General features: G+C 40.0%; 2 protein-coding genes and 1 long non-coding RNA gene across 4 annotated transcripts; 2 read left to right on the top strand and 1 right to left on the bottom strand.

Annotated features, from left to right (window-relative positions):
* Positions 1-70: 70 nt before the first annotated feature.
* LOC145653087 (uncharacterized) lies at positions 71-7,021 on the bottom strand. The gene is made up of 2 exons (XR_014119398.1): positions 6,891-7,021; positions 71-915 (listed from the first exon to the last, which is right to left on the bottom strand). It is a non-coding gene; the product is annotated as an uncharacterized LOC145653087 (long non-coding RNA).
* On the top strand, positions 341-5,859 carry LOC113578932 (uncharacterized). The gene is made up of 10 exons (XM_027012489.3): positions 341-479; positions 1,357-1,555; positions 1,664-1,788; positions 1,882-2,040; positions 2,211-2,310; positions 2,615-2,772; positions 3,093-3,194; positions 3,288-3,374; positions 3,507-3,625; positions 5,468-5,859. The coding sequence occupies exons 1-10, from the start codon at positions 426-428 to the stop codon at positions 5,526-5,528; spliced, it is 1,164 nt and encodes a 387-aa protein (XP_026868290.2). The 5' UTR covers positions 341-425; the 3' UTR covers positions 5,529-5,859.
* Positions 6,535-13,321, top strand: rem1 (RAS (RAD and GEM)-like GTP-binding 1). Of its 2 annotated transcripts, none has more exons than XM_027012491.3 (5): positions 6,535-6,681; positions 7,435-7,784; positions 11,145-11,227; positions 11,920-12,127; positions 12,403-13,321. In XM_027012491.3, the coding sequence occupies exons 2-5, from the start codon at positions 7,454-7,456 to the stop codon at positions 12,678-12,680; spliced, it is 900 nt and encodes a 299-aa protein (XP_026868292.1). In that variant the 5' UTR covers positions 6,535-6,681; positions 7,435-7,453; the 3' UTR covers positions 12,681-13,321. The 2 variants fall into 2 exon arrangements, with proteins under 2 accessions (XP_026868292.1, XP_026868291.1); XM_027012490.3 differs by lacking the exon at positions 6,535-6,681 and adding an exon at positions 7,006-7,270.
* Positions 13,322-16,265: the final 2,944 nt, after the last annotated feature.

The raw sequence follows: 16,265 nt of genomic DNA, 5'->3' as shown, positions 1-16,265 counted from the left end.
GTAACTAACGGGAAAAAAACGGTTTATTAATAAACCTTTCACGTAAATTTAATGATACAATACAATCATGTTCGCCTGGGATCGTACTTTTTTATTAACAATTAACTTCCATTATTATCCATTATTCATGTTAATCCGCCTGTATGATTCAGTCAATGAATAGAATGGCCTGTAGATGGCGGTACATTTCCATTGTTGGGCTTTGAGTACGTGTGGTTGCTATGACAATTGGAACTTCTGAGACGCTTCATTCTATTTCGAACGTCGAATACATTATTCGCGCCAATGAGGCGTTTGTGTCTTCGCACAATAATGCTGTGTGGTTTCCACAAGGAGCAGTGAACTCTTGAGAAACGAGTTAGGAACGGTAGTAATAATTATCAAATCTAAACGAATTGCAAGCGGCTGTTATTTTTGGCAAAACAATGAACAAACTACCAAAGCACTCACATATTCTGGAAGAGTATTTTACAAATGTGGTAAGTTTCATTCTCTCTCATCTGTTCTTTGGATCTTTTTCTTTCTTTTAGATATTTAAATGTTTTGGGGTGTTTTTTTTAACTTACAGAAATCATGAAACCTCATGCGCTCATTGATACACCTTCTGTGTCAGCGCCGTTGTTCGGTTATGACAAACGAAAGCGTTTGCTCAAAACTGCATAAAAACATAGGAACGACTTCTAGGATGTATTATCACCAGCTGAAGTTAGATTTCACTCTAACCAAAAGGTGGCTCCTAACGGCGGTGTGTGGTGATGTAATACATCAAACATCTAAAATATTTTTCCCCACCAGAACAGATTATTGCAAGCCGATAAACCTTGCTAAAATAGTCATACAAGTCATCGTAGTTATAGCAGTGGCACAGTAATAAACTCCTTCCATAATTACAAGCTTTCATCTTCAAATCCCCTCCTGAAACACAGAGAAAAAGAAGGTTTTAATCATTCAACCTTTGACCCGCTGATTAAAAATACAACAGGCTGAGATGAAAACGTAAATTGACATGCATGAGTCCTATTTAAGGTTCAGGAAACCCCATCATTCAGTGTAAAACATTTATATTATAGTTCTTTGCAGATCTTTTAAAAACAGGTTTAACTAATACCAAGAGGCATGCCCATATAGGGTCATCTTGAAGGAGGGCAAAATTAAATTAACTCTTCTGTTTGAGGCAGAGGGGATGCTGCCTGTTTCTAATAAATCAGTAAAGTGGATATCCACATGTTGAGAAGCTGCAGGGTGGGGGCAGTTAATGTCTTGTAAGGCATTCTGATTATTATATTATCATTGTGTATTATATTGTATTATATGATATAAGCATTGTTATTATTAATATCAACGATTATTTTCAAGGATTACAGCAAGTGGGAGCGAAGCAATAGAACAAAAGTCTTAAAATCAACTCAGCCACAACCAGTCCTCTGGGCTTCTGCTCTTCCTGATCGCCAAGCAACCAAATCATTCCACAGACCAATCTCAGAGCGGCACAGTGAAACTCCAACTCCCACTAACCTCCAGCTTCATCTAAAACAAGCCCAGTCTGGAAGATCTGGTGAGTCCAGATCTATCAGCAAAAACACTGAACAAAAGGCTACTGCTTTCTAAACTGTGTCTCTGTGTGACTGGCAGGATCATCACTGCTCTTCTGCTCTATGTACAGGGAGAGCCCAAGAAAACAGCATTCAGGAGTCACCTACAGTTTCGTCTAGATTCTCCAGAAGGATAAAAATCAAGACATGGCAGGGCAAGTCAGCCTGTATGAATGATAAGGTGAAAATACTGAAGGTGGGTGAAACTGCAAGAAATGGACAAAATCATTTCTGGCTTTCCTGTTGTCATTGTCTCTGGCAAGCTTTTACAGTGCAAGTTGTCATTCAGCTGCTTGTTAAGGGGCAGAGCAGGGCTGTCGAGGAGTTGGAAAAGCACTGCAAACTGCTTCAGGAAATGAACCAGCAGCTGGCCAGGGACATTGAAGACACAGACAGGCACAGTGTGTCCAGTGCAAGGGAGCTCCTCAACCAACACGCAAAACTAGGGGTGAGCCATCAACTGAATATGCTGTGAACAGAGGATGGCTTTTAATATAACTGAACTGGAAACCTGGCAAACCATTTAACTGAAGGTTCATTGGTAGTGCATGGCTATAAATGGGATTTAAAGGAATCTCAGAGTCAATGTTTAACCAATTAAATGTGATCTGATTCAAGCGTTCAGTACCCGCCTACAACAGATGGAGCACCAGGCAGATCAGACAGGCCAAAGATGACCTGAGGGATGTCGTTCAGGAGGCAAAGGATCAACTCTCTGGTTAGCTATTTCATATTTACCAACAAAATCATTAGAGGAAATATTTAAATGCAAACAACTACATGAGATTTGGATTTAATAATATGCTTATAAAGTCTAAGCATGAATAGGGATTCCTAGGTTTGTGCTTTCTTCTGGTTCCAAACACAAATGAGTAATGTTAATCACTTCTGCATTCCTGAGTTCATATGGATCAGATTTTGAGTGTACATCCTACAGGACTGGCTCACAATTCAAAGAAATGAAATGAAGCATAAATAACAGTCATAAATAAATGGCATTAAAGGTCTTTTCAACACTTCAGGTCTGCAGGTGAAACTGCAGGCAGTGATGGCAGAAGTGCAGAATGCACAGGTAGAGTTTCAAACCCTAAAGACATACAAAGACCAGGGGTATCCGCTCAAAGCCCTACAGATCGCTGACCTGAAGAGGGAGCTTTATAAACTGCAGATGGCTCAAGAGGTATAGCATCAGACCTCACATTATTACAGAGACCTCCGTCCTCTACACAACCTTTTAAAGAGGCGGGTAATGTTAGAAGATCGATTGGATGACTATACAGTAAAAGCCTCCATTTATTAACAGCTGGCATGACTATAACACAAGTTTCATTTGCTGTAGAATGTTTAGAATAAATTATTAAGGTTTAGAAACAGCATACAGAGGTCTTGGATGAAATGGATTTATTTTTTTACTTTTTTTTTTTTTTTTGGTAGACATTTAAAAAGCCCTCTGGAAAATTTCTGTCCCTGATAGTATATTTCCCTCTCTCATTCTGTTAGGAAGAACATGATGATTTGAGTGCACTGTGTCAGACAGAGATGGCCAATCTGGAGAAGCAGTTGCACCAAAAACAAGAGGAAGTGCTCTCTAGCATTGCCAAAGTATTGGATAGTGACCTCAAACACTTTGTACATCTGAGCTAAGGCTGATCAATTACTCTGTAGGCTATTAATCTCTGGTGATTTATTTTACAGAAGACTATGTCTTATGCACCGCCACTGGTAAAACATATGGCTTTGCAGAACCACACCATGAAGGAAGAAATCAAACTGCAGAAACAGGTTGCCTGTTCATTCACACTAGAAGCCCAAACTTGTCAGATATATATATTTTTCTTTGTTTGTTTTTCAGGAAAATCGTATAATACATGAATGACTCACAATATGTGTTATATGTGAATTTGTTGTTCCTAGGAAATAATGAAATTGGAGAATGAGAACAGTGCCCTCCTGAGGAATATTCGGGCCCTGCGTCTGTTGAGGGCCAGCAGCATCCGAGAGGCTTTCCAGAACTTTTTCCCAAAGTCAGACCGGTACAAGTCATGGGACAACTTGCCTTTTATTTGGTCTACTGCTAAAACCCAATTTCTCATCCATGAAAAAAAAATTGTTCTATAAAATCAGTACAGTTCAGTTTAGATTGCAACATGATGGGTTTATTTAGTGTAAATACACATTACTAGATTATTCACATTCGCAGGTAGAAGTGAGTTTAGTCATTGATACTGTATTTATATTATTTTTAAAGTGACGTGAGCCTGCATGTATGAACTGATATATGCTGAAACACTCATCATAACAAAGTCCCTTAAGCTGTTTGCAAACACTGACAACCCACTCCAAATGACAAATTATACTCATTAACTACAGAATTCAAAATATATGTGCTTTACGGGAAACTACCAGTGAAGATTTTTTTTTTTTTTTTATGTAATTGCACTAAGTATCATAAAAATGGACATGCGAATTGATTATGATAGTAGCATATTTGATTAGCAGGGCACATTCAATAGCTGTCTGTGCTTGATTGTCCCAGCATTACAAATGAGGCAGACAGGAGGGCCTTAGGAAGTGAATCCACCTACTCCTCTTTCCAAAGAAGAAAAGGGGAGGAAAAAGAAATGGGCTATCGTAAGGCGTGTGATATTACAGTTTTGGAAAAAGCTCCGTCTTAAAGATGAATGAAGATCAGCATCACGCTGTACATTCATGGAATCCCAGTTGACCATTAAAGGTTAATAAGGGTTTCACGTTTCCCAATGGCTTGTTCCAAAACAGCGTGACATTTCCCTCTCCATGACAATCAGTCATATCTGCAGAGAACCAGCACCACTTTAGTGTTGGACACTGCACTTGTCAAAGGCTGATTACATAATCCTTTGTGAACACGTGTCCTATTAGATGACCGAGATGCTTTTATGTAGGCCCTTGGATTTATGGGTTTGTTTGTTTTTTTAACCTTTTTTCCATTTAAAAAAAGTGCTTATTTGTCTAATGTCAAGACATACAGAGTTTTCACAAACAACACAGTATGATTGAGATTTCCATTTGGAGGTTAATAACAACCAGATTTGGGATGTCCTGGCTCACTCGTGACAAAGGCTGGAGTTGAGTGTGTGCAGATGGCCTGAGCCCCAGCAGAGTCTGTCCCCCTGAGCCCCAGCAGAGTCTGTCCCCCTGCTTCCTGTGTTAAACAGAATCATCCCTGGCTATAATGGCCACGTTTAAGGGCAGATGTTCTATAAAGAGTCTCTGTTTGTATCCTGATTTACAGACTTCATAACCACAGCTGCTGGGGCAACTTGCACACAGACACAACACGTATGCATACTTGTGCACACCCCCAGGGCCTATGTGATGAGATACTTTGCTTATTTAATTCTGAATAGTTTGTTCTCCTTGGCATGATAGGATGCAGCCTCTGTTATTCGCAGGGGAGCTGTCACACGGTTTATTCTGTCAAAGTGAATTACTCATTGTGCATTTCCACATTGATTTATAGTCAGGGTGCGACAGTCTATGTATGGGAAAATGTTTCTTACATTATGTAAACCATTCTTTGGTGGTTGGTTATTCATGAAAGTTCACTGTGCAAACGAGAGTTGAGATATATGAGACTATATGATCTATGTGATGAGGTGACATTCAGTAACTGCATTTGACATGACTTTAATATTGCATGCTTGAATAATGCATGCTTGCAAGACCTCATGAGTTTAAAATCATATATATATATATATGTGTGTGTGTGTGTGTGTGTGTGTGTGTGTGTGTGTGTGTGTGTGTGTGTGTGTGTGTGTGTGTGTGTTATGGTGTTTCTTCTTATGATGCTATAAAAGACAGGGGAGTAACAGCTTGTCTGATTTTCTTTGCAGGTGTGCTCCAGATACAGATGTCCACCTCAGGATAAAAAGAGATGTCTGCCTGCCTATATAATTGTACAGCAAATGGGCACCCTGACTTAACCTCACACAGATTTAGTAGTACAGTTCAGTTTCAGCATTACTGCACTCACACACTTGTAGTGAAGGTTATTTTCATTAAATTTGCCTTAGTAATATCTGAGTAATAACTAATTATGTCTGGAGTTGACTTTCTCATAAGCTTTCCCAAAGCTGTCAGAAAATGTAATAAATTTACATTTTATGAAATGCTGTATGTAATTTCATAGTATTACAGTTAGACAATAGGGGTTTTAAACTTCAGGACATTAAACATTAAAAACATTTTAAAATGTTTTTAATTACCTTGACTGTTAAATGAATGTAGTGAACAGATCCAATCTATAGCACATAAAAAACTATTATTTTTTAGAGTCACTTTATGGATAGTTCTTATTCAAATATATATGTTTAATTGCAAACTCTCCAAATGTTTAACTTTATTCTAGGATGCCTGAACATTTATTTCACTTGTTAACACAGAAATTCTAACCCCCTCAAAATCTTTGCAAACCCTGTAACTACAGTTTTTGGACAGTGCTGTAACTGAATTAAGTGTGGGAACAGGACTTGCTCTGTAAACAGTTAGGGCCTTCATCACCCCACTGCACGGGCGAGTGCTCTGATTACTTCTGATGTTGCAGTTGGAAAAGATTCATGAGAGTCTTAGCAAGTACAGATTCCTGCAAAAGACCTTGGGTCCTATTTGTGCTTTATGCACTGTTAAAAGATCAATTGTGTGGAGCTTTCTGTTTGTTTTTTGAAGAAACATAAAAGTAACTTTTTCTTGATGGTTCAGCAATTGACACTTGGGGTTGCATTTGGCAAAACTTCACAGCAGCAAAGTTATCAAAGCAAGATTGTGGTTCGATGCAATTTCTGCATCAAAGACGCTGACTAATAAATAAAGACTGACAGAGTTTTATGTTGAACGTTAGCGTTAAACAGGAAGTGACTGAAGCTCGACGTCATTTTGTTGGAATGAGACTTGACTGAAGTATTCTGTGTGATCGGAAAACTTCCAGATCACACAGAATATATGACCCGGCGCAATGTAAAAAAGGAGGCGAGTGAGCGCATCGGCTCTGAGGAACCACGAGGCTGGTAACCCGATGATTTGAAAGCATATGTAGCAGTCTGTGAACAGGGTGAGTAAAGAGTAATAAAAACGCAATGGACAATCCAGTAATGTGCTGTGCGCAAAAACACTCACTTATGGTATACCGACAGGATACGTGCGATTACTGCTTCAAAACCTACACAAGACTGTTAAAATTCAGACATGCTTAATGAAAAAAGCTAAAACAGGTATATTTACAGCCTTCATCAAGCCTTAAAATTGAAAGCTTGCACTCACCAGTGTTTGGTGTCTCAGCGTGAGTGTGTGCGTGCGTGTTCTGCGAGGCTTCGTGTACGCAGGGGTGAGAGAGACGAGGGTGACGGACAGAATGAGGAGGGAATGGGGGGGAGAACAACCTCTGATTCCACTCTTGAATTTTTAAAGGCGTTGTGGAACTTTGCTAGCTGTTGCTATGACTCCTGGGGTATAGTATTACATCGTAGCCTATTACAAGCAAAACTGATTGATGCACACTCTGCTCGCTTGTACCGATGGAGGAGTGCATGAGAACGCATACTTCGCGACCCGCAGAAATACATGAACTTGATCGTCCTTCGTAACTTCACTGACTTTATTTAGGCTACTTGGCCATAATACATTCATGTATGATCTTACCTGTGAGTAAATTTTAGAAACAATTTATTTTCTCTGTCTTTGATTTGCAGTTTTACTGGACGTATACAATATATATAGGCCTATATAAAGATTGCAGATTGGCATTCATTTTTCCAGTTGGCATTTATACCTGGCTGAATTAAAATGTTTTACTTTTCTTTTGTAGGCATGCGTATCCTTCCAAGATGACACTCAACACAGAACGAGAGGGTAAGGCAACCCTCCGGAGAAGAGCAAGCACTCCCATCCCCTCCTCTCATCAGCCGGGCCCGAGAGACAGAGAACTCCCAGTCGACTCTCATCACCCTCCGCTTGGCCAGTCTGCTTCTTACCAGCCCGGTGACAAAAGCATTCATTCCCTGGCCAACTGGTCATCAGGCTCTGAAGAGTCAGACAGCTCTGGAGCTGAATGCCTCTATCGCGTAGTTTTGTTGGGAGACCATGGAGTAGGGAAGTCAAGCCTTGCCAACATATTCGCAGGAATACAAGAAAAAGATGCACACAACTACATAGAAGGTAGGCTATTTTAATTATTAGATTATTAATTAGTTTTGAATCTTGCATTATTTTGCTAATACCCTGTTTGTATAACGTGAACTCCCATCACTTATGACTGAGTTCATTTTCAGTTTTCCTAGTTTATCTAAGCCATGTTCATTTTCACTGGTGACTTTGTTGCCACCTCATGCCCCAAATACCCTTTTCCTAAACCCTCAGTACCATCTGAATGATTTAACTCCTAAAATAACACATATTGTAATTAATCTGAAAACATTCATTTTAGGCCAGTATTGATTTATACATAAGTCACCACAGAAAGCATAGAGTTATCAATATGTCCTGAGGCTACTGAAATGTTGTAGTCTATTGTTTTATTTTGGTCGGTCGGAGTCTAATGCTTTATGCTGTCACTCGTCTGATAAACTCTGATAGACTGGCCTTCATAGAAAATTAGCAAAAAACAATAAATAAATAAATAAATAATTGTGCAAATATGTGCAGATTGTGCAATGCACTCACCAGAGTGGAAGAAGATCTGCTACATGACTCTCTTACAGTTCTCAGAACTAGAAAAGAATTGTACTGTTTATAATTTATTCATCTCAAGGCTCCAAGCCTGAGATCTGAACTTCCATACATTTGACTTAACTAACATCCATATATCATGAGTAGAAACTGACACAATTTGTTTTGTTTCTGTACTAAACTGAATTTGTAATGAAACAATAAAAGTGGGAGTGTGCATCTGTATTAGGTGAGCAATTTTGCAATCATTTCTATACATAGTTCACCCATTACACCCATTATTTGTCCTATAATGAATGTAAATCTTAAGGAAAACTGTTACTTTGCTATAAACAGTTCTTAACTGCCGAAAGATGGTGACCTACTGACACTACCAAATTTTGCACATCTTGTCTGTGATGTTCTGTCAGGCCTTTAATGATCAGTGAGGATAAGAGCACTAGGCACACTGGGAACACTTGTTCACAGTTTTCCTAATTTTCCTCTGGTAAAACCTTATCTTCAGCCCAAGGTAATCTTCATCTTGATATCTTGTTCCATGAGTTTTTCATGTTTTTAGCTAATTGAGACATGACTGTTATGCCAGTGAGATTTACCAGTGGTATGAATTTTATGGTAAACGTTGGTATATTCATTAAGATGCAGTTAGATACGTTGACACATCGATGCATACATCCTGGATAGTAGTTCTGATGTTTGTTTGCCTGTTTGTAAAAAATATTATTCTCATTCATTGTTTCAGCCATCTATGTTCTGCCAGAGTGCATTGGTAATCATTATCACAAAGCAAAGATCTTCAAAAGAACTTAAAGTAACTGCTAAGCAGAAAACCTTGCAAGAAATGGAAGGCACAACAGAATGAGAATGAAATGAAAAATTCTGGAGAAATTTTGAATTTAAAATTATTTAGTACTCATTTGATGTCCCCATTCAAAGTAAGCTTAACTATCAACTTGGGGGATATACCAGGTTTGTAGGCTTGTGTCAACGTAATGGTAGTTGCTTTTGTGTGCGTGTGTGTGTGTGTGTGTGTGTGTGTGAGTGTGTGTGTGTGTGTGTGCGTGTGTGTGTCTGTGTGTGTGTGTGTGTGTGTGTGTGTGTATGCGTGCATTTGTGTGTGTATCTGTGGTGTGTGTGTGAGTGTGTGTGTGTGTGTGTGTGTCTATATCTCTAACTTGTTATTGTGTTTCCAGATTCCTTAGAGACACGATCAGTGTTACTGCCTTTCTGCTTATCTTCATGTTTCAGCCCACTGAGTTAGTCAGGAAATCATCATTCATCAGTTTCTTCAATCCATTTCTTATTAATGTTTCTTGCTTAAAAAGTGGCTGTGTTTCCCAGTCAAGTAACTCCTGTCAAGTGTTAACAAATGAGACCAGATGCAATCAGAAGTGAAATTTGCATCGGATAAATGGATGGGGAAATTTGCATTTGAACTCGACTGATGAGACTCTTTTTTATAGGTGATTATGGAGTAATTTAAATATAGGTCTACTATTTTTAGTATAATTAGATACAGCACATTTAGATACCACTAAGTCTCAAAGGCATGTGATTGATTGAAGCTTCTTTTTATCCTTGTTTAAATTCCTGTTGAAGGTAAAGTGGAACATGAATCTAGCCTCAGTGCTCTATGTGCTAAGTGCATGGAGGACTTCGAAAGTGACAGAGTGGAAAGAGGAGACAAGGTCTGTTTCATCCTAATGAAAAGTGTTTTCATCTTGTCGAACTGGCCGCGAGGTCAGCCTAAAACAGCGACTCCGTGCTGTCCCCTGCTCCACTCCGCACTCACTGTTCATGTCCATGAACATAAAGAATTAACTTAACTGCTGACAAGAAGATCAGGGCTAAACATATCAACAGCAGAACGCGTCGGGTGCCTTGGGGTAGGGGTCTCATCAGCCATCTCATCTGTTCAAACAGTTGAATTGTAGCAACGTCTCTCTGAAATGAAAGGTTTACCAGAAACTATTCTAATTTTTGTAACTGCACAGTGTTGAGGTTGTTGTAGAGATCAACCTTATTGGGCCAAGGTCATAAAACCTGACGGTAACCTCGCAATACGCAAAACGTGCCATACGATATTTAAAGTTACCGTGGCGACAATTAGCGCAATGTTGTCAACTGCGCTAAATTCACAGGTGCAGAAGCCAGTCAAAACCGACATTTGAATAAGTCTGTGCATGTTAAAAACCCACGTCAAGAGACAGATAGCTGACTTATCCCAGTCCTGAGACCGGTGGTTACGCAGAAAAATACCAGTTACTTAAAAATGTAACGCATTTGTAACTTCCACCATGTCGGAAACTGCTTGGTTGATGACTCCATTACTGATTCTAAATTATGACAGAGCAGCAAAATTGTGTCTGTCCCCTGTCTATATCTGTTTATAGTTTCTTCCTCTATAACAACCAGATTTGTATTTTCTATGGAAAAAAAAAAAGCTCGTGATAGTCTGGGATCCTGCTCAAGCAAGTGGCCTTCCTCGTCATTAATCGTTGCAAAGTTTGCCATAATGCTCACTCTAAACAGACCGAAAACATGCCTTTTAAATAAAATAGTTAGCTAAATGGGTGCTTCTTTGTTTTTGATGAGCGGTGCTCTATTAAGAACCACTAACGTCATGCGCAAATGAGGACAAAATGCCATAGCGTCATACATCACGCAAACGGTAAAATACACCGGCAATCCACATATATGAATGAGGAAACGTGTTACCGCGGCACTATTTGCGGTTAACGTCACGTTAAATTCGGCTAATAGGTTTAAGAACTTCGCCCTTTTTCTCTAACGGAAAATGGAATGGACGTGTGAGGTTTTGAAGCTTCTTTGTGGTCTTTACTGCTTTAGAAGACACTTATGAAAGAACACTGACGGTGGATGGAGAAGAGACCACTCTCATAGTAATGGATACATGGGCAACAGAAAAGCAGGTATGATAACTAAACAATCCTTTCTCCAAACACACAATACACAACAGTATCTACTGATCCAAATAACAAATGAAATTAACCTTTTTTATAAACTGTACAAAAGGGCAAAAAATATATTCGGTCCCCACACATGGAGATACATGGAGCCGCGAACTTGTGCTCTGCAAAAACAACACGCTCACCAATGCCCGTCCCTCACTGAGTGTTGTGGATGAAACATGATGGCATAGGTGCCGTTGGCCAAAGCCCATTGACAGGAGCTGAAGTGGAGCGGGCTGGCATACAGCAAATAATCAAAGGCAGTGCCACTATTACCCTGTGGAGCCAGCCAACGCCCCAGAGAACACACGTGGCTCTAATTCCACCACTATTGATCCTGAGGAAGCATGGAGCTCCTGCCTGGAGATATAACGCAGATGGGCCCCGTGGCAGTGACACCTGGGCCCGGCCTCGTGACACTAGAATTGGTGGCTGTATGTCACGTGCTGCTTTTCATTTCTTTTGTTTTTGTCCTGTCACATTAAAAGGTCCACACGAACCTGCCATGAGCGATCTATCCTGTAGGTCACCTTGGTCAGGTTTTTTTGCTAATCCCTCCATGAGCTGATTTTGGTGTAATGGGACAAGGAAAATTGAAAACCGCAGGACTGGAGTTGAGAGGTGCATGTGAAACTCTCTTCTGTGTCTTACAGGAAGAGGATGAGAACTGGGTTCAGGATTATTGCATGCAGGTGGGCAACGCTTACGTCATCGTCTACTCCATCACAGAGCGCAGCAGCTTCGAGAGCGCCTCCGAGCTGCGGATCCAACTACGACGCCTCCGCCAGGCTGAGAACATTCCCATCATCCTCGTAGGCAACAAGAGCGATCTGGTGCGCTGCCGAGAGGTGGCGGTAGAAGGTGAGGATCTCCAGAGCGAATTGCCGTTCCTTTTTTAAAAGTAACTCTGTGCTATTGTTGTTAGAATAACTCCTCCCGTGATGATGGCATGCAGATGCGGGATCAGGTTTTTTCCCCTATTGTAAACAGCACTCCACAGAGCTGTTTAATGGATTCAGTATTTGAGTGGTATAATCCTGGTTCATGCTGGTCTCCTGTCTCACTGGCCGCATGCACTGTCGTGCTCCCAAGCGTACATGCACTAACAGTGACCCTCTGCTTACTGCATTTGCCAGAAGGACGGGCTTGCGCTGTCGTCTTTGACTGCAAGTTCATCGAGACATCAGCATCACTGCACCACAACGTCCACGAGCTGTTCGAGGGCATCGTGAGGCAGATCCGTCTGCGGCGGGACAGCAAGGAGGCCAACGAGCGCCGCCGCTCCATCTACAAACGCAAAGAGAGCGTCACCAAAAAGGCCCGGCGCTTCCTCGACAGGCTGGTGGCCAAGAACAACAAAAAGATGGCCCGCAAAGTGCGCTCCAAATCCTGCCACGACCTTGCCGTTCTGTGAGGGGATGCCCCCTGAGTTTTCTTCTTCTTCTACCATCATCCCGCTCTCTTCGACAGATCCTGAAAGATCCTGAACAGGTCCTGTTGAGTTCTCTGAGACTTTGAAAATCACCAGTTATGGACATGTTGGGGGTTTTGTTGTGTTATTTGTTATTTATTTAATAGTTTCAAAGCTGGTGGACTGTGTTATTGATCACTTTTCTACTGACTCTCTTCACAATACTTTCAGCTAATATATCTGAATAATATATCTGAAAGATTATGTTGTTTTGAAGAGATTTAAAAGAAATTTGGGGTATTTGTTAAACCAAAGGTTTGTTACTATATATAACAGATGAGATAGGTTTTGTTTTGTTGGACATCTATCAGCATTTGGCCTCTCATATTGGCAGACTAGCCTAGAGGATCCAGTTCCAACTGCACAGTTACTTCTGCTATTTTTAAGGTGACATAACAGTAAAAGATCCTTTACCATTTCCTACAAAAAATTTACTTTTTAAATACTGAAGTATTTTGCTACAACGTGATCACTGTCCAAAGAGGTAACAGAAAAAAGACCATGGTCTTTGGTTTAAATATTTGCACTAATGTACATTGTTTCACTGACCTGTACTAACTGGCCATTTTACATCCCAATTCAAATTTGAATTCAGCTGCAGGATTCTGGATTTTTTTGCTGTTACAAGTGTCACTACATCTCACAGCTCTGTCTGAGTTTCTGCTGAGAACTCGAAAGGAATGCAACTAGGATTGCTGGCATACTAAATGGAATAAGCAAGCATAGCTTATGGTGAACAAGGTTTCATCATGTAAGTGGAGCTTACTCCTATTTTCTGCAGACATTTTGGAATTTTTTGGATCTGTATTTTATTTCAAGATACTATGCAAATGTCCACATTCTTCCAAAAGGCTCTGTCTAGTTAGTTCTAAGTTGACATGGTGTGAGTACTGACCATACCGAGTATAACATTGAAGAATACTTTGTGGACACATATTTTTGTTCACTTGTTTGAAGCTAGAGATACAAAAAAAAAAAAAGCATTTTGTAGAAAAATAAAATTGGTTGTAAATATATAACATTACTGTATGTCTATAATTTGTATAATACAATAAATTAATAACAAATGAACACATGGCAAATTATTATTACTCTTACTACTTTTTATAAGGATATGTAGTGTAGTGTACTCTTCAGCTTTGAAATGTTAAAGTTAAATTTACTTTCTTACTGTAGACTGCATCCATTCCTAAATCAACCCCCTTAGGACCAGCTCAGAGTATTTCAGTCTCTTATCTGTTTGTAATTGTGATAACAGGGTGATGGATTTCAAACATTCTTCCTAATTTTTGTTGTCTTTAACTACGCTGCTGTAGTAGTTTTATGCTGCAGTCAGAACCTGTTCTTATGGAGTTCAGTTGTTTTGAAATTGGAGGTCACGTTACACATACAGGATGGCTCTCTTCTTATCTTCTAAAGAAGTCAGACAAGTGATGAATTTTCACTAGATCAAGGCTGCTTAAGATTCAGACAAATTCCACACAATTTTACTGTTGCATAACTAATCTTCCATATTGCTTTTCATCCCTTCTGAATAATTACATAATTTAACTTTTTCTACCTCAATTGTAAGTTAAATTAATTTGTTATTTGCATTGTTTCTTTCTCACAGATAATAGTATACAGATAATGTAATTATGCATTGTATACTTGCATTTCCACTAAACTTAAGGTTTTAAGATCGTAGTTGTGATTAAATAATTATACATGATTACGTTTAAATGTAAGATCATTTACATGAGTAAAATGTACAGATGTTACATAATACTGGTTCTTGTTCACAGGCCTTGAAAGTGTGCCTCTAATTTATATGCTAATGAGCAGTTCACATACATATCCCACTTACTTAGAATGTATGCTATCCTGGATGGCCAACCATTGTTCTAGACCTCAGACACAGTCTAGTGGCTTTGAGAGTGCTGGCCTCCAACAATATGCAGGCTAATGCTGAAATTATAAAGGGCCAGTACCAGGGTCTCTCTTTGTTTGCAGATGGGTTATGGTTCCACTCAGTGCAATTAATCACATTATGCTTTGTAATGCCGTGAACCTGAGTTGCTAATATCATCAACCTCATCAGAGAACTTTCTCATTGGATGGATTTCTGTTTAAGTATTGTATTTCTGACCTTAATGAAAAGTATCAGCTGTTAATACCACCATAAAGTAACCCTGGTTTACCCAGCCTGAATTTAGCTGTGGGATTTAGCTGTGTTCAAAGTGGCAGCATTCCATATGCATGTGCAACCAGTGCACTCAAGGCAATTTGGCCAAGAACATTGTCATTTTAATTAGTTTATGTTCATTTGACTGACTTCATGCTATGTACATCCACTGTTTATATGGACGTTTGTATTTTTTGCCGTAGGGAAATGTGTTTGGGACAACCACAGCTCAGCACCAAGAGGTGAAGGCAGGGGGCCAAGGCTACAGCAAGGCCAGTCCCACAGTGCCGAGCCTGGGTCAGCTCTTTCCACTCAGCCCCTTGTCAATGGTACACGAGGGGAGGGGTGACAGCCTGCTGGCTGGGAGCTCAGAGCGTTGATTTGGTCTGGCTAATGGAAAGAATGCTTCACTCTGTGGGTCAGCCTTTCCCTCAGCTAATTCAGACATCGCTAACACGCACACACGTGCAACACAACTGAACACCAGAGAATTGCTCTCATACAGATGTTTTTGCTTTTAAGCTTTCAGTTGGAAAAGTGTGGGATGTTTAACAAAGGACGGTCTGACAATGTCTTTTTTTTTTTGCGAGGCCTAATGGCCCAAGAATTTCCATTCAGGTCATATTTAATAGTATGAACCCAGGAATGAATGTTTGCATGTTTATACCCTTCAGATCTATTGAATTAAATGCATCTTTGTAATTTTACCTTGATTTACATCCCAATCTGTTTTCCTAAGTAACATTTAATGTTTCTTGCTCTACACTTTACTGGGCTCTTATGTATTAAACACATTCTTTCCTACAATGAAATATATTGCTTTCAAAACAAGTGGAAGGATGTTTCATTTAAACAGCAACAGCAACTGTGTATTATGTGATAGACACAAGATTACAGGAGACCCAGCAACTAGAGTTATGCAGTAAAAACTAACAACACAACATGTGAGAGGGCATGAGAGAGAGAGAGAGAGAGAGAGAGAGAGAGAGAGAGAGAGAGAGAGAGAGAGTAGAATGGAAAAATTGAATAAGGCCGAGGAGATGGTGGTGCATACAGGAAGATGAATGACCCTGCACTGGTCACACTGACTGGTTCTTGTAATGTGTCAAGAAGCTGGCGTCCTCCAGATGTGTGTCATGTTTATGCTGTCCAATCTCCTGCCAGGATTTACATTTGAAGGCTGAAGGTGCGAGGAGAGAGCGAGCGAGAAAGAGAGAGAGAGAGAGAGCGAGAGAGAGAGAGAGAGAGAGAGAGAGAGAGACAGACAGATATAGAGGGAAAGGGGGAGGCAGAGAGAGAGGAAAAAGGGGATGACAGAGAAACAGAGAGAGAAAGACAGAGGGAGGTGGGAGCGAGCGGATGGG

The sequence above is a fragment of the Electrophorus electricus genome, chromosome 22 (assembly GCF_041902795.1).
Source record: "Electrophorus electricus isolate QZ-2024a chromosome 22, ASM4190279v1, whole genome shotgun sequence".
Taxonomy (NCBI): Eukaryota; Metazoa; Chordata; class Actinopteri; order Gymnotiformes; family Gymnotidae; genus Electrophorus; species Electrophorus electricus.
This window is presented reverse-complemented; position numbering and strand designations above follow the sequence as displayed.